Genomic DNA, 26,544 nt, shown 5'->3' with positions numbered 1-26,544 from the left:
GAGAAATAGTTCTGTTTGTCTGGAGTTTGTGACGTGACTGGAAAGGGTGAGGGATCAGACAGGCAGGAGCTAAATCAGACCCAGAGGCCCAGAAGTCCTGCCTGGGAGTGACACGGTTATTTGTCTGTTCTAGAAAGGTCCCTCTGGCTGCAGAGTGGGAAAGATTGGAGGAGCTCAGACAGAGAGGCTGGCCCCAAGGCTGGGGAAGTCATCCAAGCTCTGAGTGGAGAGCGGCAGCTGGAAGGAGATGTAGGAGGGAAGGAAACACACAAGACTGAGCCTCATGTGCCTGGCACATAGTAGGTGCTCAGTCAGTATCTATGGCATGGTTGTCTGAACAAATACTTTTGAGATGGTCAAAGTCCTTTGAGTTCCTTCCTCTGTTCCTAGGGGGATGGGGTCCACATGAAGTGGGTGTCTCTACTCCATGCAGGCCCTTGACTCTGCTGTCTGCCTCAGTTTCCCCCATTTGACTTTGGGAAAGACACTCCAGTCCGTTCTCCAAATTATAGGGACCCAGGTAACAGCTCCTCTTGTTGTCACAGATAGGGTCTGGGGAGCCAAGATAACATTTATTTCGTGCCAGTGGGCCCTCTGGAATGCTCCACATCGCCCATTTGGAGCAGAATTCACCTGTTAAAGATTAATTCCGATCTCTTGAGATAAGTGGCTGCTGTTATGAACTCTGGGTACAAGGTTCTGTCTGGCTTTAGCCAACCCTGGGTTGCATTAACAACTATTATGATGGTGGCAAGCCTTTATTGAGCACTTACTGTGTGCCAAGCACTGAGTCAAGCACCCTCAGCACATTTGGATACAAAACTATTTTTGTCTCTATTTTTCAGAGGGCAGAATGAGGTCTAGAGGGTGAAATCTCTTGCCTGGGTTCTCTCAGCTGAGAAGGGGCAGAGCTGGGACCTGAATCCCATTTGTGTGATTGCAAATCCATCCCTTCACCTGTAAGGTGGCCCGTCCCCATTTGTCTGGACCCTCATTGGGGTGCCTGGGGTCATGGGGGAGCTACTCTGCAGTCCAGAGATAGGAACCTGAGTTGGCCGGGTGCAGTGGCCCACACCTGTAATCCCAACACTCTGGGAGGCCAAGGCGGGTGGATCGGTCGAGCCCGTGAGTTTGAGACCAGCCTGGGCAACATGGTGAAACTCCGTCTCTAGAAAAAATACAAAAATTAGCCGAACGTGGTAGCACGCACCTGTAGTGCCAGCTACTTGAGAGGCTGAGGTGGGAGGATCGCTTAAGCCCAGGAGTCAGAGGTTGCAGTGAACTGCGATTGTGCCACTGCACTCCAGAGCGAGAGATCCTGTCTCAAAACAAACAAAGAGCCTGAATTGCAGACAGGCCTGGGCTTAAACTGCATCTGCATGTTTAAGACAGGCCTGCTATTCCCCGCTGGAGGAGCTGAGGGAAGCCACCTGGCCTCTCTGGGCTTCCATTTCCTCCTGTGTCAAAGGGACTCTCATCCCACTTTGCAGGGATGACCCAAGGCACGTGGATGGGGCTCTGAAGCACAGCTCTTCTGCCTCAGCCCGTGTCAGCTCCCCTTGTCCCCAGGCCCATTCCAGGGCATGTTTTCTTCCAGCTTATCCCCCAGACATCCTCAGAGAGCCCCTCCATGCCAGGTGGGTGGGTGGAAGGTATTGGGGGCAAAGCTAGACTTGCATTTGGGCAAATAATGATATGTTTTCAGCAATGAAATATTTATGAGCATTGACTGAGTGCCAGGAGCTGTCAACTTTTTTTATTTTCCTGATTTAATGCTTAAAAACTAGGGCTGGAGCCCAGCTGCCCAGTTTCAAATCCCAGCTTCCAATAAGTTCCATTATTCCTTTGGCCTCAGTTTCCTCATCTGGACAATGGGGATAAGGTAATGCCTGCCTTGCTGGGAGGTTGTGGACAGTCTTCAGCACAACCTTGAGTGTTTAGTTTAAAACCAGCATCTATTGCCTGTTGTTCACTTTTTTTTTTTATTTATTATTTTTAGAGACAGGGTCTCAGTCTGTTGCTCAGGCTGGAATGCAGTGGTGTGATCATAGCTCACAGCAGCCTCGAACTCCTGGGCTCAAGAGATCCTCCTACTGCAGCCTCCCAAGTAGTTGGGACACACCCAGCTTATTAAAAAAAAAGGTTTTTTTCAGACAGGGGTCTCACTATGTTGCCCAGGTTGGTCTGGAATTCCAGAGCTCAAGTAATCCTCCTGCCTTGGCCTCCCAAAGTGCTCAGATTACAGGTGTGAGGGCTGATGTTCATTTTGATGGTGTCACAGCTTCCCCACTGCCGGGGGTGGGCAGGGGCAGGAATGCTGAGCCCCATTTTACAGCTGAGGAAATCGAGACTCAGAGAGGAAGCAATTTACCCAGGGATGCCCAGCTGGCTCATGGCAGAGCTGGAGCTGGAAGCCAGATCTGAGTGACACTGGTGTCCTTGGGTCCACGAAAAGCCCAGTGGCCAGCTTAGCTTCTTGCGTGGAAAGCTACGCTAGGCTCACCCACCTTGGCGTCTGAGCCACGTTAGCTTACCTCCCAGCTCCGCCAGTTGCTGCTCTGTGACCTCAGGAAGTGGCTTAAGCTCTCTGTTCCTGGGCTTTGCTGAGGTCAGAGCTCTGCCAACTTGAGGAGGGATTTGGGTTATTCTGGCTGCTGCTCTTGTCTTGGCCTGGGCTCCTTCAACCTCGGGTGCCCTTGCAGCCCATGAGCTGGCACCCCAGTGGCCGGACAGGAATGAGGAAGGTACAGGGCCTCACTTTCAATGTGACTCTGACTTCCTTCCCACCCCTAGCCCCTTCCTGACCATTGGTTTCCCCTTTCTGCCCCGAGCCCTGGCCACTGCTGGCTGTGTGACCCCAAGGAGGTTACATCACTTCTCTGAGCATGTTTCCTCATCGGTGAGGGAGGATCACACGAGACCACACCAGGCGCACAGGAAGCCCTTGCCGGTCTCCAGATGAGGTCAGGGCATTGGAAAGGCCACAGAAGGAGGCGGGGGCTCAGGGGACAGACAGGCGGGCCATTGACCAAACGGGAATATCCTTCTATTTCTTTGGTTAGTGAGTAACAGCAGCCCCTCTTGTCCACCCACCCTGCCCCTTGCACAAAGAGCTCCTCAGTCTCACCAGGCGCCCGTTTTCCCCTGAGGGTGGAGTGGCCTGGGTTCCACCCGGTTGACCGAGCGGGCTGGCCACCTTCTGGGACCATTCCCTGTGTGTGTGTTTGTGTATGTGTGTATGTGTGTGTATATTGATGTGCGTGTGTATGTGTGTATGTGTGTCTGTGTGTGTATGTGTATGTGTGTATATGTATGTCTATATGTGTAATATGTGTATATGTGTATATATGTGTATATGTGTATATGTATGACTATATGTTTATGTGTATGTTTGTGTATATATGTGTGTATGTGTGTATATGTATGTCTATGTGTATGTGTGTGCATATGTGTATGTATATACATGTGTATGTGTGTATGTGAATGTCTATGTGTGCATGTGTGTATGTGTGTGTATGTTTGTGTGTATATGTATGTATGTGTGTATATTGTGTGTATGTATGTGTATATGTGTGTAATGTGTATATGTATTTGTGTGTATTGTGTGTGTGTGTGTTTATGGAGGGTGGGTTCCATGGGCTTTGGGCTAAGACCCCAGCAGGTGAGGGTGGGACAGGGGGCATGGGGTTGACTGACCCATGGGTCTGGCTCACTCCTGTCCCTGCTTGGCACACAGGAGGGGCTCAGGAATACCTGTAGATAGAGTGAAGGGATGAATGAAGGAAGGAATGAGTGACTGGACAAGCCAGCCAGGCAGGGCATCAGAAGGAAGCACCTGCTCAGATACAGGCTCTGGCTCTGAGACCAAGTGTGCTTGAGTGAGTGTCCTGGTCTTGTTGAGCCTCAATTTCTTCATCTATAAAATGGGCTCACGATAGTTGTCCTCATGAGAGGTGTTGGTCTTATAGGCCAGAAAACCCCACACATAGCAGGTGCTCCGTAAGCTGTCTGTTAAAAAATGGATGGGAGGAAGCTAATTAGTTAGCTGGGCAGAGGTTCGCTTTGGAGACCTCTCTGCCCTGGAGAGAATGACTAAGCCCGTCTTTCACTCCTTTCCTCTGTTCATTCATTCATTCATTCATTCATGCATTCATTCATCCAGCAAATACATCTTGAGCAGCTGCTATGTGCCAGGACCTGTTCCAGGCATCTGGGCCTCAGCAGTTACCAGAAGGGAGTCCCTCCACCCTAGAGCTTTTGTCCGAGTGACATCATTCCACACGCAGTGCTTTGAGGCCACTTTGTGAGACTCTGATACCCACAATGACAAGTAATCCAGCAGTGGTAACTGTGATGAGCTCCCTTTTACAGGTGAGGAAACTGAAGCTCGGAGAGGTCAAGTGATCCGTCTGGGGCCACGCAGTTACTAAATGGCAAAGTCAAGATTCAGACTCCAAGCCTGTCACCACTGTGCCATCCTGTCCTGCTGAGTTCCAAGGGATATGGCATTGAGAAGGGGGGTCCTAGGGAGAGGGCATGGTAACCCCCAAAGGGATGAATGAACTCAAATGGATTTAAAAGCAGATGGTTGGAAGTCTAGCCACATTCACTTCCTGTAGCGTTGTGGACTCAGTTAAATCTCATTCTTTCTGATCCTCAGTTTGTTCATCTGTGAAATGATAACAATAACACTGACCTCAAATGAGAGAGAAATGTGAAAGTGCTTAGCATATGATAGGTATTGGATAAATGTCAGCCCTTACCTCCTTTCTCCCGGGACTGACTTTATACATCTGGGAATGGAGACAATAATATTTAATCTCTATAGTTATTATTTGGATTAAAATAGATAGAAGGGGCCATCCATGGTGGTTCACGCCTGTAATCACAACACTTTGGGAGGCCAAGGTGGGTGGATCACGTGAGCCCAGGCATTGGAGACTAGCCTAGGCAGTAGAGTGAGACTCCATCTCTACAAAAAATAAATTTTAAAAGTAGGAATGGTGGTACATGCCTGTGGTCCCAGCTTCTGGGGAGGCTGAGGTGGGAGGATTGCTTGAGCCTGGGAGGTCGAGGCTGCAGTGAGCTATGATTGTGCCACTGCACTCCAGCCTGGGTGACAAAGCCATACCCTGTCTCAAAACAAAAAACAACCAAATGGGAGGTGCTGTGTGAAGTGTGCCATGGAGGGTAGGCATTACTGATGGTACATTGCAGGCATTAGCCTCAGTCATAATTCCAAGCAGTTAACCCCTGAGGCAGCAGCTTACTGTTGGCACAGACTGGTGTTGAGGTGGGCTGGGACAGAGGAAGGATCTCAAACTGGTTTTCTGCTGCCTCGGGCTCCCTTCCCCGACTCCTGCCCCATCCACTCATAACGGGCGCCTGCCCTCTTCCCCCTCCTCTGATTTGGCAAACTCGGGACTTTTGCTCCTAGAAGTGGGGTAGAGGAACGTATGCATGGACGAGTGTCCTGTCCCTTCTGGTCCTTAGTCTCCCAGCTGGGAGGCAGCACTTGTCCTGACAGCCTTCTAAAGGTGACAGAAGATGGAAATGAGGTGGCGAGGAAACCCTTCCCAAAGGTGAGGTCTCTGCAGTCACGAGCCCTGGTTTTGGAGCCGGGAAGTCTGGGTTCCAGTGCCTGCCCAGTTCTGACCTCCCTGGACCTCAGTGTCATCATCCCCCACCTCCCACTGCAAACTGAGGGAATGTTAGCAAGAATGGCAAGGCAGCCATTGAACATCCTTATCTGTAAAATGGGGGTAATAATTGCTACGACCTGGGTGGGGTTAAGCTGTATTTGCTCCATAGTTATTTGGTATACAGTACATTCATGCTTTAAACTAAAAAATAAGTTCAAGTTCATTGAACACTTGGTGTTTGTTGGGCACTGCACTGAAGGCTTGAATTATCACATTTAATCCTCACAATAGCTCTTTGGGGTAGGAGCTGTTATTTTATTTTTTAATATTTTAAAAAATAAATAAATTTATTTATTTTTTGTAGAGATGGGATCTCACCATTTTGCCCAGGCTGGTCTTGAACTCCTGGGCTCAAGCGATCCTCCCACCTTGGCCTCCCAAAGTGTTGGGATTACAGGTGTGAGCCACTGCACCCAGCCTTATTTTTTAGTTTAAAGCATGAATGTGCTATACACCAAATAACTATGGAGCAAATACGGCTTAACCCCACCCAGGTCGTAGTAATTATTACTCCCATTTTACAGATAAGGAAACCAAGGCCCAGAGATGAGATGTGACTTGTGCAAGACCATACGGCCAGTGAGTGGCAGATGAGATGTAAAGCATTCATCAGGCAACGTTCTGAGACTATAGAATCCTCTCTGGAGTTCTCCGTGGCTGTGACCATCCTCTAGGAGAGGGGCTAGGCCAGAGAGAAGGCGGGCCTAAGGTTTTGTTTTGTTTTGTTTTGTTGAGATGGAGTCTCGCTCTTGTCGCCCCCGCTGGAGTGCAGTGGTGCTATCTCTGCTCACTGCAATCTCTGCCTCCTGGGTTCAAGCGATTCTCATGCCTCAGCCTCCCGAGTAGCTGGGATTACAGGTGCATGCCACCACACCCGGCTAATTTTTGTATTTTTGGTAGAGATGGGGTTTCACCATGTTGGCCAGTCTGGTCTTGAACTTCTGACCTCAAGTGATCCGCCCACCTCGGTCTCCCAAAGTGCTGGGATTACAGGCATGAGCCACTGCACCCGGCCGGACTAAGAATTTGATGCCTCCCTCCTCCCGGGCTGGAGCTGAGTAGCATGTTCTTAAGCAGGGCTTGCTGAGAGGGTGGAATCCTGGGGCTATGCTCTGATGGGAAGGAAGCGAGATAAGGGAAGAAGGACCTGGAGCCTCCTGGGGTAGTGACTTTGTATCCTTGAGCTCCTACTACGTGCCAGACCTTGTTTGAAACCCTCTATGTGGCTGGGCATGGTGGCCGACGCCTGTAATCCCAGCATTTTGAGAGGCCGAGGCGGTCGGATCACCTGAGGTCAGGAGTTTGAGACCAGCCTGGCCAACATAGTGAAACCCCGTCTCTACTAAAAATACAAAAATTAGCTGGCGCAGCGGTGGGCACCTGTAATCCCAGCTACTTGGGAGGCTGAGGCAGGAGGATTGCTTGAACCTGGGAGACGGAGGTTGCAGTGAGCCAAGATTGTGCCACTTATACTCTAGCCTGGGTGACAGAGCAAGATCCTGTCTCTCTCTGTCACACACACATGCGCACACACACACACACACAAGAAAGAAAAAAAAGAAACCCTTTATGTGTGCTTAATCTCCATGACATTCCCATGTTGCAACAAGGAAACTGAGGTTCTGGGAGGGAAGTGACCTGCCTGAGGTCACTAAGCCTGGAAGGGTCATTTAGATGTAATTCACATACTCATAACTCAGTCTTTTAAAACGTACAATTCAGTTGGTTTCTTAGTGTATTCAGAGTTGTACAGACATCAGCACTATCTCATTCCAGAACATTTTCATCACCCCAAAAAAGGACTCTGTACCCATTAGCAGTCACCACTCCCCACTCCCAGCCCCTGGCAACAACTAATCTGCTTTCTGTCTCTATGGATTTGCCTGTTCTGGGCATTTCATATAAATGGAATCCTGCAATATGTGGCCTTTTGTGTCTACAAGGTGCATGCTCTTAACCATTAAGCCACACCGCTTCTTGGTGGCTCCTACCCAGGGGCCGGGACCCTTGGAAATGACTTGGTCCCTGTGAAAGCTCAGAGGGGCATCTGTGTGTGCTGTCAGCCGGCCTCCCTCCAGCCAAGGGCTTGCAGAATGACCAAATGACTGCTGTGGCCACGCTGGCCTTGCCCTCCGTGGGGCGTGGTGAGTCACCCCAGACCTGCCCTGCCTGGGTGGTGTGAGTGCATGGGGTGGGGGCCCAGCAGGACACTGGGGCTCTGTCTGTCCTGGACAGGCGGCCACTGTGCAGCAAACAGGAAGCGGGCTGGGCCGAGACCTGCTAGGTAAATACAGGCTGGCCAGGGAAGGTGCTGGGCATGGCATGATGCCCCCCTACTGCTGCCGCCTGCCAAGTGCCTGGGAGCCGTGGGGTAGCCTGGCAGGCAGTAGGTTTCGCCTGGCCAAGGAGTTGAGCTCCCAGCCGGCTGTTCCCAGCAGCCACCACTTCGAGATGGCTGCCAGAGTCTACCTCCAAGGCTCTGGATCTGGCCGCTCTGCCTTCTCTAGGAGTCATTGCCTTCCTTCGTCCTCAGTCCTTTTGTTCATCTGTTCCCCTAATGATACTAATAAATAGTACACTGATACTGATGATTCCAACAGCAGCCATGCTTGACTGAATGCATGCTCTGTACCAGGCACTGGGCTCAGTGTTTTGCATGCTTTATCTCATTTAACCCTCATGACAGTTCCCTTGGGGTAGGTGCTAGGATCATTGCCATTTTTCAGGTGAGGAAACCGAGGCATGGGCAGGCCAGGTGACTTGCCCAGAGCTGGTGAACTGGTGGTTCATCAGGGACTGCGACCCATCCCCCACTCCATTCTTTCTCCAGCTTCTCCCTCCCAGAGTTCCCTTGTCTTTGTAAAGTGTCCATCAAAGGCGCAGGTCCCGGGGATGCATGGGTTCTAATCCTGCCTCCCCCTTTCTGGAGCAAGGCAATGCCAGACAAATGACTTCGCCTCTCTGAGCCTCAGTTTTCTTACCTGGAAGGTGGGGAGGGGGTGGACAGGTTTGGGATTTTCTCTCTAGTAACAGCAAAGCTCAGAGTCCTTGTCTTCCTAGTACCTTCCTATCCACATGTCCCCGGCAAGACTGATTTGGAATGGCAGGCACTCACAGTTGTGTTTATTTCAGGGTACCACAGGAAGTGGGGACCCCCAAATTGGCTAAGGAGCCCCAGGGTGGAGGGAGGTAGAAGCACACTGGGTCTGTCTGGGAGCCTGAGCACCTTCTCTGTGGGCTCCTTCCTACCCATGGATTCCAACCCCCACCCACCTCCCCACTGCCCACCCACTCACCCATCTCTTCTGCTTTCCTTCTCCCTGTGCCCCAGGCCACACCATTCCTCTGTGCACCCTGCACTTTCCCCTCCACACCTTTGTCCTTGACACCTCCTCTGCCCTTTATCTTCCTCCTCCTCCTCCTCACAGCCTTTCCCCCTCCCCATCAGGATTCTGGCTGCCCTTGCTCTGCAACCCTGCCTGGAACTTCAGGTCCCTGGTCTTACAGCCTAAAAAAACCAAATATTCATTGACACCTCGTTTTGCTTCAGCACCATGCTGAATGCTGGGGACACAGGGGACACGAAATAGTCCCTACCACATGGAACTAAAACTCTGGAGGCGAAGAGAGAAGATGAATCAAAGAATAATATATAGGCCGGGTGCGGTGGCTCACACCTATAATCCCAACATTTTGGGAGGCTGAGGCGGGTGGATCACCTGAGGTCAGGGGTTCAAGACCAGACTGACCAACATGGCAAAACCCTGCCTCTACTAAAAATACGAAAAATTAGCCGGGTGTTGTGGTGCATGCCTGTAATCCCAGCTACTCGAGGAGGCTGAGGCATGAGAATTGCTTGAACCCAGGAGGCGGAGGTTGCAGTGAGCTGAGATCATGCCACTGCACTCCAACCTGGGGGACAGAGCGAGACTCTCTTGAAAAAAAAAATACATATATAGAAAAGTTTAATCGTGGGAAGTGCTGTAAAGGAAGGCACATGTTACTCTAAGAGTAAAGAGCAGGGGAAACAGGAGGGCTTTTCAGAGGAAGTGCCCTTTAAGATGAGGCCTGAGGAGTAAGTGGGAGCCAGCCAGCGAAGGGAAGGGCATTCCAGGCGGAGGGAACAGCCTAGGCAAAGGCCTGGAGGCAGAAAGAGCCATCAGCCTTCCCTCCTGGACTGCGAGTTCTCTGAGGTTCCACACTTTTATGTCTCCCCTGTGCCCTGCAAACAGGTGCCACTGCATTGATGCCTGGTGGAATGGATTGATTCCAGAAGGGAGGGAACCGGGAGAAACCAGCTCCCTGGATTCCTCCCCGCTGGGGCGGAGCAGGTTTGCATGCCCAAACTTGCCCCCAGATTTAAGCAGCTTTCCTTGGTCACGTAATCAGGAGGATGGGATTTGACAAATGTTTGCCAGGGTTTCCATGAGATCAGGCAAAGCTGCGGGTAACCCCGAGGATGGGCCCCTTTTTCCACCCTCTGCAAGTTGGGGCATGGGGACGGAGCCAGAGACCTCCACCGCCTTTGAATCCGGGATTCTCAGAGAGAAGCCATCTGTTGTGCAATGTGCTGTTTATTGAGGCTTTCTTTATGCCAGGCACTTGACTCAAGGTATATACCTCTCACAACGACCCTATTACGTTCCCTTAATAGGGCAGCTGAGGGCCGGGCGTGGTGCTCACGCCTATAATCCCAGCATTTTGGGAGGCTGAGGCAGGCGGATCACGAGGTCAGGAGATCGAGACCATCCTGGCTAACACCATGAAACCCCGTCTGTACTAAAAAAATACAAAAAATTAGCCGGGCGTGGTGGCGGGTGCCTGTAGTCCCAGCTACTCGGGAGGCTGAGCAGAAGAATGGCGTGAACCCGGGAGGCGGAGCTTGCAGTGAGTGGAGATGCGCCACTGCACTCCAGCCTAGGCGACAGAGGGAGACTCCGTCTCAAAAATAAAAAAAAAAAAATAGGGCAGCTGAAGAAAGTGAAGATCAGAGAGGTTGGGTAACTTGCTCATACTCACCCAGCAAGTGAGCTGTGGGTCTGGGATCTGACCCTCTGGTCTGCCTGACGTCAAAATGCTCTCTCACTCTGTGCCCCACCGGCTCAGGGGGCCATGAGAGCAGAAAGCCAGGTTTCCGGAAAGCCTGGGGTCTCTGTCTAGGGCAGAAAGGAAGGTCTGGGGACCCTGGCTCAGCCCTGTATCTCATCACCCTACTCAGGACTCCTGCACCCCTTAACTTGCCCACTCCTGAGCCCTTCTGGTCTATGCAGTTCTTAACACCATCCGACATGACTCTGCTGCTTGATTTGTCTAGTTTATTGTTTCCCCACCAGAAGGTCTGCCCCCAAAGGGATTGATATCTGTTTTGTTCACATCTGTGTCCCTAGTCTAGCACAGTGCCTGGCACATAGTAGGTGCTCAATAAATGTGTGGAATAAATAGGTAGCTGGCTTCTACTGCTGCCCCTTGGGCCCTTTCCAGAGGAAGATGCAGATTCTTTGTCCATCCTACACAACTGCCATCTCTGTGTGGACCACCATTCAGTATATATATTCTAAAGAAGAGTTTGAATATAAACCTTCTTTTGAATATATACGATTTAAAACCAACATATTCAAAAACCGCTACTTTGGCTGGGCGCAGTGGCTCATGCCTGTAATTCCAGCACTTTGGGAGGCCGAGGCGGGTAGATCATTTGAGGTCAGGAGTTCAAGACCAGCCTGGCCAACATGTGAAACCCCGTCTGTACTAAAAATACAAAAATTAGCCGAGTGGTAGTGGCATGTTTCTGTAATCCCAGCTACTTGGGAGGCTGAGGCAGGAGAATTGCTTGAGCCTGGGAGGAGGAGGTTGCAGTGAGCTGAGATTGTGCCACTGCACTCCAGTCTGGGTGAGAGAGTGAGACCCTGTCTCAACAAACAAACAGCCGCTGCTCTAAATGAACGCTGCTGTGAAGATGTCAGTGTGTGAGGATGTTCACAGTCGTGCAGGAACGTTCTTGGGTGCCTCCCTGATGCACACCTGGTGCAGCTGGGAGCTTCCCCACTGTGGAGGGGCTCCTGGTAGGAGGCATTGTGAGCCCGTGCGGGAACGAAGGGCCCACCATGCCTGCTCACAGTGGGCACACACACATGCACACGCCCATGGAGGAAGGTGGGAAGAAATGTACATGACAGTCACACACAGAGGAGACACATGTGGACTCACACCCAGGCTCTCAGCCTCTCTCCCTGCCTGCATCCCCCCCTTCCCTCCCTCCTAAAACTGGCATGAGTTTGGAATGTGTAATAACAGCCTTTAGGGCAAATTAGAACAGGGAGTAAACTCTTTCTCTGACCACAGAGAACAGGACAGTGTTTGGGGAGGGAATTGCCACAGAGCAGCAGAGCCGGGTGTGTGTGTGTGTGTGTGTGTACACATGCCTATGTGTATGTGTACACGTGAGCTGGTGTGTACACACTCCTGAGTGCTGTGATGTGGAAGGAGCCCAGGGCTAGGAGTCTAGAGGTTTTCTTCAAAGCCATTTGCTCCCTAGCTGGCCTCTCAGAGCCTCCGTTTCCTTAGCTGTAAAGTGGGAGCAATAGCCTAGCTTTGTTCAGGTTCTTCGGGGGATTGAATGAGAGAGGGGCTTGGTGGATTTTAGCGTGGGCTATAAAATGTCAGGCTGTAGTGCTGGCACGTGTGTGCATGTGTGTTTTGGGGAAGGGGAGTAAGGAGGACAGGTAAATCAGGACCGTATCATAGTGGTGATGATGATACCATTAAATGTGACAAGATCCAACATTTATCAAATATTTCTTAGGTGCCCAAGAAACACTTGACCTGCTTTATCTCCCAGAAGCCCTACAAGGGAGGTGCTATTATTGCAATCCCCATTTTACAAATAGAGAAACCGAGGCTCAGAGAGATGAGAATGGGTGGCAGTAATCATCCCTTCCTCCTGGGGGTGGTTGTGAAGCTTGAAGGAGACACTGTAAGCACTCAGGTGGTACCCTGGTACTCCATCACTAACCTGCTGTGTGACCTCAGGTAAGTCGCTTAGCCTCTCTGAGCCTCAGTTTCCTCATCTGTAAAATGGGAATGATTGCAATACCTACCTCCAGGGCAGATTTTCTCAACCTCAGCGCTGTTGATGTTGTTGACTGGGTTATTCTGTGTGGTGTGGGGCTGTCTTTTGTTTTGGAGGATGTTTACTACCATCCGGCATGGCGGATCCCAGCAAAGGCCCCTGTGCAGGCCTGGTGAGGTGGCCGAGCTTCCTGGTGGGGAGGCCTTCCCCCTCTCCTCCCTGGTCAATCTATTTGAGGGTGAGGATGGCTCCCCTTCACCCTCACCTGGCACCCAGGACATCCCCAGTCCATGGAGGGATTCAACCTGGGCTCTGCAGCCAGCTGCCCGCATTTCAGTCCTGGCTCTGTCACTAACCTGCTGTGTGACCTCAGGCAAGTCACTTAGCCTCTCTGAGCCTCAGTTTCCTCATCTGTAGAATGGGAACGATCGCAGTACCTACCTCCAGGGCAGATGTTCTCAGTCTCGGCGCTATTGACATTGTGGGCTGGGTCATTTTTTTGTGGTGTGGGGCTGTCTTTTGCTTTGGAGGATGTTTAGTGCCATCCCTGGCCTTGATCTACCAGATGCCAGTAGTGCTCCCTCTCCTGTACAGTTGTGACAACAAAACATGTCATCAGATATTGCCAAATGTCCTTAGGGGAGGAGCAGAACTGTCCTTGGTCAGCCTGAGCTACGTCATCAGGCGAGGATGGTGATTTAGTTCATAATTATTATTTCATCCTAATTAGAATGCTAATCATGATCGCGGCGTGACTTGCTGAAGGCCACACAGCAGCCAGACAGGTTGACAGTTGCTGGGAGGGGATTTGAACCCGGGATTGGCTGGCACCAGAGCCCCCATTTTGGAGTCCCCAGGAACCTGGGGTGCTGTCCAGGCTTAGGGGAGGGCTATCCTCCTGAGGGGAGGAGGGTGCAGGCATGGCGGGGGATGGAAGGACCTTCTTGGCTGCCTTCTCTGGCCTTGGGAGCTCCCTGGGGTGGGGTTCCATTAGCCCCTGAGGTGCCATGGTGAGGGGTGCAGTGGATAGAAGGGTATTGACAACACAGAGGGTGCGCCTGATGCCTCGTCTCCCCCTGACCTCAGGGCCCCCAGTGAGGTGGACAGGGCCATGCCCAGGAGAGTCTAATCCACCTCCCGCCAATGCCTGTGCCCCTGCAGATGCCCCTCCTGCCTCAGCAACCCCCTGGCCCCCATTCCTGCAGAGCAAAGCCCAAATGCATGTGGCAGCCATGAGGGACTGGGGATCCAGATCCCCCTCTCCTGTCTGGCCAGTCGAAAGGACTTCATGTCTCCAGAGGTCCTACTAGGTGCTGGAACTGAGTAGGTGCCTCACATGCTGGAGGACCCTAGGAGGAGGCGTGGTCACTCCAGTCTTACAGGTGGGAAAACCATGGGGCAGACAGAGGAAGTGATTTGCCCATGGTCAAACGGCTAATGACCAGGGCCAAGAGAGGAACTGGGTCTCATTTCAGAACCTGGCATCCTAACTTCTCTTTCTTCGTTTGGTTATAATAACTGAAAGTCCCACTCTATTTACAGATGAGGAAACTGAGGCTCAGAGAGGCTAAGCGACTTACCTGAGGTATTTATTTTTAGATAGAGTCTTGCTCTGTTGCCCAGGCTGGAGTGCAGTGGCGCCATCTTGGCTCACTGCAACCTCTGCCTCCTGGGTTTAAGTGATTCTCCTGCCTCAGCCTCCTAAGTAGCTGGGACTACAGGCACGTGCCACCACGCCTGGCTAATTTTTGTATTTTTTATAGAGACGGGGTTTTGCCATGTTAGCCAGGCTGGTCTCGAACTCCTGACTTCAAGTGATCCACCCGCCTCGGCCTCCCAAAGTGCTGGGGTTACAGGCGTGAGCTGCTGCGCCTAGCCAAAACCCCACTTTAATCCCAGAAGTGGCACTGGATATATCTGACCTCACTTCCCACTGCCTGCAACCCTATGAAGAAGTGACTACAATTGTACCCATTTTGCAGAGGAGGAAACTGAGGCTTGGGGAGCTCAAGTAACTTACCTAAGATCACACTACATGTAAATAGCAGAGCTGGGATTAGAACCCAGGCCTGAATGACTCCAAAGGCCAGGCTGTCTCTCCCTTTTGGTGTCCAAAGGGAAGCCCACCCCCAGTGGGAGCTCTGACCCTCTGTGTCCTGCTGCGCCCACTAAGGGAGGCCTCTTGCTGTGTCCCCACCTATCTGGTCCAAGTCTTCCCTCCTGGAAGCCACAGAACAAACAAGGTGGGAACTAGTTTATTTTTTTTTCTATGTGCGTATTGGGTGGGAAGGGTGAGATGTACAAGAGAGGGTTTTTCAGACATGCCCCTGCCTCCCGGGTGGGGTGGTAAGAGTTCCAGGAAACTCACCCTTGGTGCCCAGCCCCGCCTGGCTGGCACCATGCTACAGAGAGCAGGGCGCTGACAGCCAACCAGTGGGGCCTTGCCCCTCCCTTGCCCTGGCTCCTGGCTAAGCACTGGACCTGGGAGCCAGAGAGACATGGTTCAAGTCCAGCTCTTCTTCCTGCAAGCTGTTTGCTGCCTTTGAAAGCTGCTTCCTCATCTGAGAAATGGGAACAAATGACATCTTTGTCATAAAGTTGTTCATTTGTGTGAGGACTCAGGGATGGACAAGACAGATACATTTCCTGCCTCCTGGCACCCACAGCCTGGGAACGAACCATCCCATGAACAGTTGGGATAAAGCTTCTGAGGAGAGGAGCATGGATCCTGGGAGTGAGTGTGTGCAGGCCAGGGAGGGCTTTCCAGAGGAGCCCAGTTGAGCTGGCATACCAGTGGGGAGGAGTTGACCAGGCAAAGGTGCGGGGAGGGATCAGCACTTTGCACTGGGGAGCAGAGTTTGTGCACTGGGGAAGTCAACTCAAGTCTTGGAGCCTCAGTTTCCTGTTCTGTAAAATGGGTTCATCATGATGGTGTTTGATGAGGAAAAGGACTGCCGGCCTACACAGCAAGTCCACATGGATTTTCTGAGCCCCTCCTGTGCCTGAAGCCCACGGTTAATGGTTCTGCCTTAGCCAGGTTCTTACCACGTGCCAGGCACTGCACTGCACTGGCCACTGGACTGCATGTTCTGTCCATGAGGCTTGGATATCCCCATCTTACAGATCAGGAAGCTGAGGCTATGAAATGTTGACTTGCTCAATGTCATGGAATGACTAAGTGTGGAGCCTGGATTTGAACTTGGCTCTCTGGGGCTCCAAAGCTGGCTTTCTTGGTCAGCAGTAGGGTCTGGGATCCAAGTATGGGGTCCCAGCTTGACCCTGAAGTCTACCCTCTTTCAGCTAATGCCCAGGGTAGTTGGACCTGGGGCCAATTTGTGTTTCCAGGTTCCTGAAAGAGGCTCCTGTTGCAGTTCCCGCCTGAGGCTGGCGGCCAACCACATCTGGGAGTGGCCTCCCTGTGCCCCTGTCATTACAACGGTGGCTTTGAAGCAGCTGGCAGCACTGCTGCTTGTCCACGTGGGAGGGGGCTTCCTGGAGCCCCCACCCCTGGCCGGGTTCTGCCTGACTCACCTTTCATTCCCTTGCAGGCTGAGCAGTGCAGACGGGCCTGGGGCAGGCATGGCGGATTCCAGCGAAGGCCCCCGCACGGGGCCCGGGGAGGTGGCTGAGCTCCCCGGGGATGAGAGTGGCACCCCAGGTGGGGAGGCTTTTCCTCTCTCCTCCCTGGCCAATCTGTTTGAGGGGGAGGATGGCTCCCTTTCGCCCTCACCGGCTGATGCCAGTCGCCCTGCTGGCCCAGGCGATGGGCGACCAAATCTGCGCATGAAGTTCCAGGGCGCCTTCCGCAAGGGGGTGCCCAACCCCATCGATCTGCTGGAGTCCACCCTATATGAGTCCTCCGTGGTGCCTGGGCCCAAGAAAGCACCCATGGACTCACTGTTTGACTACGGCACCTATCGTCACCACCCCAGTGACAACAAGAGGTGGAGGAAGAAGATCATAGAGTGAGTATTGTTAGCTTCCTGGCCTGTGGTCTCCTCCTCTGTATCCATTCACCCATTCATCATCCACCCCTCTATCTATTATCCACCCATCCGTCGATTCATCCATCCATCCATCTGTCCATCCAACCATCCATACATCTATCCATCCATCTATTCATCTCCCTATCCATATATCATCCGTCCATCCATCCATCCAACCACCCATCTATTCATCCATCCATCCAACCATCCACACATCTATCCATCAATCCATTCATCTCTCCATCTCTATATCCTCCATCCATCCATCCAACCATCCATACATCTATCCATCGATCCATTCATCTCTCCATCCATATATCATCCATCCATATATCATCCATCCATCCATCCATCATCCAGCCATCTATCATCTATCCATCTATCCAACCATCCATCATCCATCATCCATCCATTCATCTATTCATTTATACATCATCCTTCCATCTGTCCATCTATTCATCTATCCATCATTATTCCATCTGTCCATCTATCTACTATCCATCCATCTATACATCTACCCATCATCCATCCATCCATTCATCCATCATCCTTCCATCTGTCCATCTATTTGTCTATTCATCATTCCATATGTCCATCTATCCATTAATCTATCCATCCATCCATATATCATCTATCTATCCACCCATCATCCATCCATCCATCTACCCATCTATCCATCATCCATCCATCTATTCATCATCCATCTATCTATTAATCCATCATCCATTACTCTACCCATTTACCCCTCTGTCCACCCTTCCATAGGACATTTGTCTGTTCATCCATTCATCCATCCACCCACTCATTTATACAATGCATCCATCCACCCACGCATTTATACAAATGCAAATGCATTTATACAAATGCAAACTCAGCCATTTACCCATTTACCCATTCACCCTTCCACCCACTCATTTATACAACTATTTACTCATCTAACTCTCCATTCATTCATCTGCTTTTTTTTTCTTTTTGAGATGGAGTCTTGCTCTGTTGCCCAGGCTGGAGTGCAATGGCATGATCTCGGCTCACTGCAACCTCCACCTCCTGGGTTCAAGCAATTCTCCAGTCTCAGCCTCCCGAGTAGCTGGGATTACAGGCACCCGCCACCACACCCAGCTAATTTTTTTTGTATTTTTAGTAGAGACAGGTTTTCACCGTCTTGGCCAGGCTGGTCTTGAACTCCTGACCTCGTGATCCACCTGCCTTGGCCTCCCAAAGTGCTGGGATTATAGGTGTGAGCCACTGCATCCTGCCTCATCTTTTTTTATTCACCTACATATTCACGTACTCATCTGTCCCCCATTAATCTACTTTTCTGTCCATCTCTTCACCTACACATCCAGCCTTCCATTTGTTTATTATCTTCTTATTTATACATCTGTTCATCCATCCATCCATCCATCCATTTATCCATCTATCATCTACTCATTCATTTACCCATCTTTACACTTTTTTGTCCACCTATCCAATCTATCCATCCATTGTCCACTCATGAAAATATCTATCTACTCATCTACCCATCTGTCAGCCATCTGTCCAGCCATACACCCATATAACCAACCTTCCATTCATCTACCGTTTTCTCATCTGAATGTCATTTCATCCTCTCACCTACCCACTGTTTCTAGTCATCTAGCCATTCAGCTATCAAACTATTCATCATTCATTCATTTATTCATTCATTCATTCAATTTCTCATGCTTGATTGCTCACCTGCCTGCTGTCCTTCTTTCCTTCCTCTCCTTCTCTCTTCTAACCACCAATTCATTCACCCAGATCTCTGTCCATCCATTTGTCCATTCACTCTTTTGTTTGCTTAGTCACTGACTCATTTATTCATTTGCTCATCTTTTCTTCCATATTTGCATCTATTCATCCATCCATCTCCCTGCCTTCTCTTCCTGGCACACATCCAGCTGCCCCTCCTGGGTCTTCTTCAATCATCGCCTCCATTCCTGGCCATCCAGTGGCTTTCCTGAGGCTTAGAAAGAGCTGGAAACCCTAAGGCATTCAACCTTCTTTCCCATAATGACAGCCTTGCTGAAAGAAAAGACAGACTGGAGAGAAGCCCTGGATGGGGTCACAGCATGTGGCCCCTATGACGCATTCCATGCCAGGCCTAGCTGGGGACAGGGAGCCTCCAGCCCCCTTGACCACCTTGTCTGGTCCCCATCCTCCCCCAGTGTGTTATGCTGGCATCTGCATGTGGTTTGTGTGGCACTCTGCAAACTCAGACATCCCGGGTTCTGTTTCCAGCATGACCCTATTGTCTGTCACCTGCAGACTCCCTGCTTTGTGAGGTTGAGCCCTCCCTCCTGGTCCTTTAGGAAGCCCAGGGACTTCCACAAGCTTTTGGCAGTTTGGGGGAGGGAGCAGGGCTTGCAGTCTCCTAGCCAGCTCCTCCTGAGCCTCAGCAGGCCCTGCTGAACTGTATCCTTTCTAGGTCCCGGCCCTGCTGTCCCTAATGTGCCCTGAATTGACCCTTTCCTCAACTGCTCCATGAAATCTCCTCTCGGTGGCCTGTGTGTGTGTCCTGGAGGATGGTGCTGAGGTCTGGAGATGACCTGGACTTGCATGGTCCTCCTCTGTCCCCCTTGCTGGCCACAGATTCATTTATCTCTTGGATGGAGCCGATTCACCTTCACAGCCCTTGCTTGGTCAAGAGCCGCCCCCTTTATTTATTCACAGTCATTGATTCATTCAGATGTCTCTTTTTCTTTTTTTTTTTTTGAGACGGTCTTTCTCTGCCACTCAGGCTGGAGTGCAGTGGCGCTATCTTGGCTTACTGCAACCTCCACCTCCCAGGTTCAAGCAATTCTCCAGCCTCAGCCTCCTGGGTAGCTGGAGCTACAGGTGTGCACCACCACAACCGGCTAATTTTTGTATTTTTAGTAGAGACAGGGTTTTACCTTGTTGGCCAGGCTAGTCTCGAACTACTGTCCTCAAGTGACCTGCCCACCTCGGCCTCCCAAAATGCTGGGATTACAGGCGTGAGCCACCGCACCCAGCCAGTGGATGTTTCTTGGGTGCCCACTATCTGCCAGTCAGTGGGGCTGGCCCTGAGGCTTCAGGCTGAGCCAGACCAGATCCACCTCTACTCAGGCGGCACTTTCCGTTTAGAGGGTGAGACAGACAAGAAGCAAGTAGCTGAGCACATGGATGTGCCATGTGAGTTGGGGGAGATGCTGAAGTTAGAGAGTGGGTGGATACAAGAAAGGTAATCTAGGAGGGCTTCTTGGAGGAGTTGACATTTAAGCCCAAAGCTAAAGGTCATGAAGGGGCAGTCACAGAGAGGGAGGGAAGGGTGTTGTAGGTGGAGAGAAGTGTGAGTGCAAGGGCCTAAGGCTGGAGAGGCTCTGCAGATGTCTCCAAGGAATAGGGCCTCACAGTTGTCTGTGCTGAAAAATCTGTACAACCTCTGCTCAGAGGTGGAAACTAAGGGCCAGAGCAGCAGAGTGCCCAGTGTTCCCATCCTTCTGTCCCCAAGCCTTCCCAGGTCCTGTTGAAAGCTGGTGGGCTCTGTATCTCCCATTCCCCTCCCGCAAGCCCTCCTCCCCACCCCTACCCCAGGAAGTCCAGGCTGGTGGAGTAAGTGGGGCACGGCTGAGCCCTGAAGGCTGCCTCAGTGAGATCTGGTGGGGGCAGTATTGCTTTTTATTTTTTGGCTCAAAGGTCAAAGTTCAGGAAGAGGTAAAGTGGGGGCTGCCTAAGTGCCCTCATTAGAGGCTGTGTCTGTGCCTGTGCCCCTGTCAACAGGAGAGCACGTCTTACCCTACTGTGGATACTAATGATCCCCTTTGCCAGTACCTGCCCTGAGATGGAAAATCTCAACCCCTGGCGAAGAGGAAGGGAGGAGAGTGGCTGTCCCCTTCTCATGGCAAGACAGGCTGGGTACAGCCAGATGCCAGCTTTGTCCACCCTTGCAACCCCGTCCCACCTGCTTCCACAACCTGCCCTGGCCTCAGTTTCCCCAACTGCATTCCCCCTTCCCCTCTGGCCCTGCTGCCTCTTGTTAGGGTTTTCTCTGTTCCCCTACTCTCCCCTCTTCTCCCTCCCAGACCCTGTGCCTCCATCTTCCTCCTTCTCTTTAGTCTCTTATTCATTGAACAGAGTCTTACTGCATCCCAAGATGTGCCAGGCACTGGGCCAGGTAAGAACGTGACAGAGAGAGCATTCCTGCCTCATGGTGGCCCTGGGCTAGCTCTTTCTCTCTCAGAACCTAGCATATAATAGGTGCCGAAATAATGTTTGTTGAATGACTGAATGAGTGTCTCCAAGCCCTCCAGCTCTTAGTGTCTGTTTCCTTCCTTTCTCTCTCTATCTCTTCTCTTCCCAGCCCTCTCTGTGCCACACCCTTCCGCCATCTGCCTCTGTAGCCCCACATCTCTCCCATGCACATACAAGCTCCAGACACACAGTAGACACTCATTAATAATGGTAATATCAACTAACATTTATTGAATGTTTACCGTGTGGTGGGCCATGGGCAGGTACATATGAGCATGGCCTCATTTGTCTCAAATGTTTGTTGAATGAATAAATTAATGGGTTAGTTATGGAATGAATGGATGAAATGCCTCATCTTTTAGTCTGCTGTTTCTTTATTTTATCTTTGTTTTTGTCTCTTTCAGTTTCTCTGCCTTAGTAAGTACTCAATAAATGACTAATATATGAGTGGGTGGATGAGTGGATGGGCAGTTGGATGGATGGATGGATGGATGGGTGGGTGGGTGGATAGGCAGATGGATGGATAGACGAGTGATGGATGGATGGATGGATGGATGGGTGAGTGGATGGATGGGCAGATGGGTGGATGGATGAGTGGGTGGATGGATGGATGAGTAGTGGATGGATGGGTGGACAGATGGAGGAGTGAGTGGATGGGTAGATGAATGGATGAGTGATGGATGGATGGATGGATGGATGAGTGGGTGGATGGATGGATGGATCAGTGAGTGATGGATGGATGGATGGATGAGTGATGGATGGATGAATGGGTGGATGGATGATGGGTGGGTAGGTGGATGGGTGGATGCTGGGTGGGTGGATGTATGGATGAGGGATGGATGGATGGATGGGCAGGTAGGTAGATGGGTGGATGAATGGATGGATGGATGGGTGGGTGGATGGGTAGATGGATGGATGAGTGATGGACGGATGGATAAGTGGATGTATGGGTGGATGGATGGATGAGTGATGGATGGATGAGTGATGGATGGATGGGTGGGTAGGTGGATGGGTGAATGGTGGGTGGGTGGATGGATGGATGGATGAGTGGGCAGATGGATGGATGAGTGATGGATGGATGGATGGATGGGTGGGTGGATGGGTAGATGGATGGATGGATGAGTGATAGATGGATGGATGGATGGGTGAGTGGATGGGTAGATGGATGGATGGATGAATGATGGATGGATGGGTGGATAGATGGAGGAGTGGGTGGATGGGTAGATGGATGGATGAGTGATGGTTGGATGGATAGATGGGTGGATGGGTAGATGGATGGATGGATGAGTGATGGATGGATGGATGGGTGAGTGGATGGGTAGATGGATGGATGGATGGATGAGTGATGGATGGATGGGTGGATAGATGGATGAGTGGGTGGATAGGTAGATGGATAGATGAGTGATGGATGGATGGATGGATAGATGGATGGGTGGGTAAGTGGATGTGTGGATGGATGGGTGGATAGATGTATGGGCAGTCTGTGCATTTCTTTCTGTTTGTCTCCACCCAACACACAGTAGGTACTAGCTATAGTTTGTTGGATAAAACATTCCTTAGTTTTTACATCTGCCCCAACTACCTCACCCTGTTCCTTGTAGGGCTTCAGCTGCCCGCCCGCCACCACAGTCTCTGGGTCCCTAAGGCCAGGGACAGTGGGGCAGGCAGGGGATGAGCCCTCCCATCAACTTGCCTCCCTACCTCCTCCAGGAAGCAGCCGCAGAGCCCCAAAGCCCCTGCCCCTCAGCCGCCCCCCATCCTCAAAGTCTTCAACCGGCCTATCCTCTTTGACATCGTGTCCCGGGGCTCCACTGCTGACCTGGACGGGCTGCTCCCATTCTTGCTGACCCACAAGAAACGCCTAACTGATGAGGAGTTTCGAGGTGAGCCACCCAGATGGGCATAGCCAGTGGGACAGCCAGGGGTGTGGGGGAAGCCTGGCATTGGGGGCCCCCTTTCCCCTCAGCTTCTTTCTTTGGGTCGGTGGACTGCATTGGCCTGGAAAGTGCACTGGACAGGGAGTCTGGTCCTGTGTGTCCTTCACCATGTTACTTAACCTCTCTGTGCCTCAGCTACCTCCATTTATTCATTCTTTCATTCATTCAGCCCTTATGTATGAAAAGGTTAGTGTAGTGGGTAAGCAGAGTCCACCTACCTGGGTTCAGATTCTACCTTTACCACTTAAGCGATGTGTGACCTCTCTGAGCCTCCGTTTCCTCATCTGTAAACTGGGGAATAATCATAGCATACTCCTGGCTCTCATCCCACAAAGAGCCCAGCGCAGGCAGCTGGAGTCCTGGAGCTCCTGCTCCCCTGAGGGAAGGTCTGGAGGGATGGGCGGGTGTCTGGGCTGGTAGTCCTGATTCTACTTCTTGGGGTCTGCTCCACCCCAGCCCAGCTTTAGGGCTCCACTTCCTAGGCTGAAGCCCCAGCCCAGAGAGCTAACCCTTCAGCCTTGTCCAGATTCAAAACACCCACCTCAGGACACCGGCACCCTCCACAGCCCCAGGCCTTACCTGTGAACACCTGCACCCAAATCAGCCACCTGCAATGTGCTGGGTTCTGGGTAAGCCATTATTAAACTGGCTGTGATCTCACAAGTCAAGATACCATGTCAAGAAGTGTGACACCAAGGCTGGGCATGGTGGCTCACACCTGTAATCCCAGCACTTTGGGAGGCCAAGGCAGGAGGGTTGCATGAGCCTGGGAGGCTGAGGCTGCAGTGAGCTGTGATCATGCCACTGCACTCCAGCCTGGGTGACAGACAGGAAAAAAAAAAAAAAAGAATTGTGATACCTGCTATGAAGAAGGGCCCATCTTGGAAGGCGGACCATGGTTGGTCTACAGCCTAAGTCTGAGGAGGCTTCAGGGATGTCAGAAGAGGCTTTTTTTTTTTTGAGACAGAGTTTCGTTCTTGTTGCCCAGGCTGGAGTGCAATGGCATGATCTCTGCTCACTGCAACCTCCGCCTCCTGGGTTCAAGTGATTCTCCTGCCTCAGCCTCCCAAGTAGCTGGGATTACAGGCATGCGCCACCACGCCCGGCTAATTTTGTATTTTTAGTAGAGACGGGGTCGCTCCATGTTGGTCAGGTTGGTCTTGAACTCTCGACCTCAGGTGATCCGCCCGCCTTGGCCTCCCGAAGTGCTGGGATTATAGGCATGAGCCACTGTGCCCAGCCAGAAGAGGACATTTTTTAAGACTTCAGTTACCTTAAGTAAATGAAGTTCCCAAACAGGGTGAACAAGTCTGTGCTACATCATCCACATATACCTTTATCAACCTGTTTTTTTTTTTTTGAGATAGGGTCTCATTCTGTTACCCAGGCTGGAATGCTGTGGTGTGATCACAGCTCCCTGCAGCCTTGAACTTCTGGCCTCAAGCAATCCTCCTGCTTCGGCCTCCAGAGTAGTTGGGACTACAAGTGCAAGCTACCATGCCTGGCTAAATTTTTTTTTTCTTTTTTTTTAAGAGACAGGTCTCACTATGTTGCCCAGGCTGGTATCAAACTCCTGGCTTCAAGCGATCCTCCTGCCTCAACCTCCCAAAGTGCTGGGATTACAGGCATGAGCCACTGAGGCTGGCCTCAACCTCATTCTTACCCTGAAACAATATGATGCAGTATCATTGTGTCCATCAGGAGACAATTGCTGGGGCCGGGCGCGGTGGCTCATGCCTATAATCCCAGCACTTTGGGAGGCTGAGGCGGGTGGATCACCTAAGGTCAGGAGTTTGAGACCAGCCTTGCCAACGTGGTAAAACCCTGTCTCTACTAAAAATAATAATAAAAAAAAAAAAGCCGGGCTTAGTGGCACACACCTGTAATTTCAGCTACTTAGGAAGCTGAGCCAGGAGAATCACTTGAACCTGGGAGGTGGGGGTTGCAGTGAGCCGAGATTGCACCACTGCACTCCAGCCTGGGCGAAAGAGCGAGACTCTGTCTCAAAAAAAAAAAAAAAAATACAATTGCTGGATTTATGAAAAATATTCATTCATGGTTCCCGGCCACGCGATGTGGCCTCGTTTGGAGGCACAAGTTTAGAGCTGTGGGAGGATGGGGCTTCTCTCTGCTCCTGGAGTAGCTCAGTGATGGCATGAGTAATCTCATTCGGAGATAACCCATGTTTAAGCCCTGGCCAAATGGCCTCTCCTGGTCCACCAAGTACGTGAGGCAAAAGTGCGGAATCTTGGGGTAGAGCGAATCCTGGGAGATGGATGCTGGCACCTGTGCCTTCAGCACCAGGCTGGCTTGTCAAGGCCTCTGGCTTCTCCTGAATTCAGGACTGAGTTGGGGGCTTCTAGCATAGTCCAGGAACCCAGATGCATGTGTGTCTGTGCATGAGTGTGGGTGGGGGACTCTAAGATAGGCTTGGGAGGTGGGTCTCTGAAATTGCAGAGGCTAGCGTATGTGCATGGAGGGAGACTTACTGTGAGGTCCATGATACTAATTAAGTGCCAGGGCCCCTGGCTAAGGCCCTTTCTGAGGTCCTCGACCTAGTCTACGTCCCACAAAACCTGGATCCGTCCCTGCATGGCTGAAAGGTCATGAGCTCATCTGATTATCAGGGAAGTCTGGGACGCCCTCCCGTGCCCCCACCTCCCCTCCGCAGAGTTTCACAACCTCCAATTTGGCAATTGTCAATTTAGAGCCCCTGGCTACAGCACCCCACCCTGGGCAGAGCCACTTCGTCACCTGGTGGCTGGTTCCTGGAACTGCATGTTCCACCTCATCTCTGGGAAGATCCTGCTCCTGACATCTCCTCCCAGGACCCAGGCGTCCCCTCCCTGGGTCTATAACCTGTGTCTGAAAGCCCGATTCCAGGGTCTCTAGTTCCACTTTGGGTCACCTATGGTTTGGAATTACCTGGGGTGCCCAGCTCTCCCCTTCATTCAATGTGTGTTAACTCAGCAAATGGTTGTTGGGCACCTACCACATACCAGGCACTGTGCTTGGCAGAGGCCGAATGATAGTGAGCAAAGCAGACATCACCCTGCCCTCAAGGTGCCCACAGGCTCCTGGACAGGACCAGCATTGACCAAGCAACCACATAAGTAAGCACACAGTTATGAACTGTAACAGGTGTCAACAAAAGGCTGTACTGGAGGATTTGACCTAGTCAGGGAAAATCCAGGAGAGCTTCCTGGAGGAGGTAACACTTGAGCAGAGTCTGAGTGAGTTGCAGTTAACCAGGTGAAAAGAGGAGGGAAGAATGTTTCAGATTGGGGTGGGGGGTTCAGAGACAGCAGGTGCAAAGACCCTGTAGTTCACCGTGGTCAATTGCAGTCTGAAATGACCATTCCAGCTGCTATGTGGAAAGTGGATGAAGGAAGGCCAGAGAGGCTGGGGGAAATGAGGGAAATGAAGGAGGTGTCTTAGGCATGTGAGAGGGACGGTGGCTGGGCCACATTATTCCATGAGAGGTTTGGTGTCGCCTCTGAGCTGGGCGCCAGGTGGACAGCGGGAAAGCAACTGGGAACAAGACTTGTCCCAAACAACCCTGCTCCTGGAAGGGCTGAGACTAGAATTCAGGTCTCTTGAGTCTGCCCCACTGATTCCCG

The 26,544-nt window shown here is 51.5% G+C and overlaps 1 protein-coding gene across 3 annotated transcripts in view; it reads left to right on the top strand.

Annotated features, from left to right (window-relative positions):
• The window catches only part of TRPV4 (transient receptor potential cation channel subfamily V member 4), a 50,355-nt gene that overhangs the window by 2,238 nt on the left and 21,573 nt on the right, over window positions 1-26,544 (top strand). For all 3 annotated transcript variants that reach the window (XR_010108869.1, XM_063593192.1, XM_034934437.3), the window contains exons 2-3: window positions 16,320-16,736; window positions 22,698-22,870. Coding sequence is in view for 2 of the 3 variants with exons in the window: in XM_063593192.1 (XP_063449262.1) it covers window positions 16,351-16,736; window positions 22,698-22,870 (559 nt within the window). In the remaining variant the exon portion in view is untranslated. The remainder of the gene's footprint in view (window positions 1-16,319; window positions 16,737-22,697; window positions 22,871-26,544) is intronic.

This window comes from Pan paniscus, chromosome 10 (genome assembly GCF_029289425.2).
Source record: "Pan paniscus chromosome 10, NHGRI_mPanPan1-v2.0_pri, whole genome shotgun sequence".
In the NCBI taxonomy this organism is placed as follows: domain Eukaryota; kingdom Metazoa; phylum Chordata; class Mammalia; order Primates; family Hominidae; genus Pan; species Pan paniscus.
This window is presented reverse-complemented; position numbering and strand designations above follow the sequence as displayed.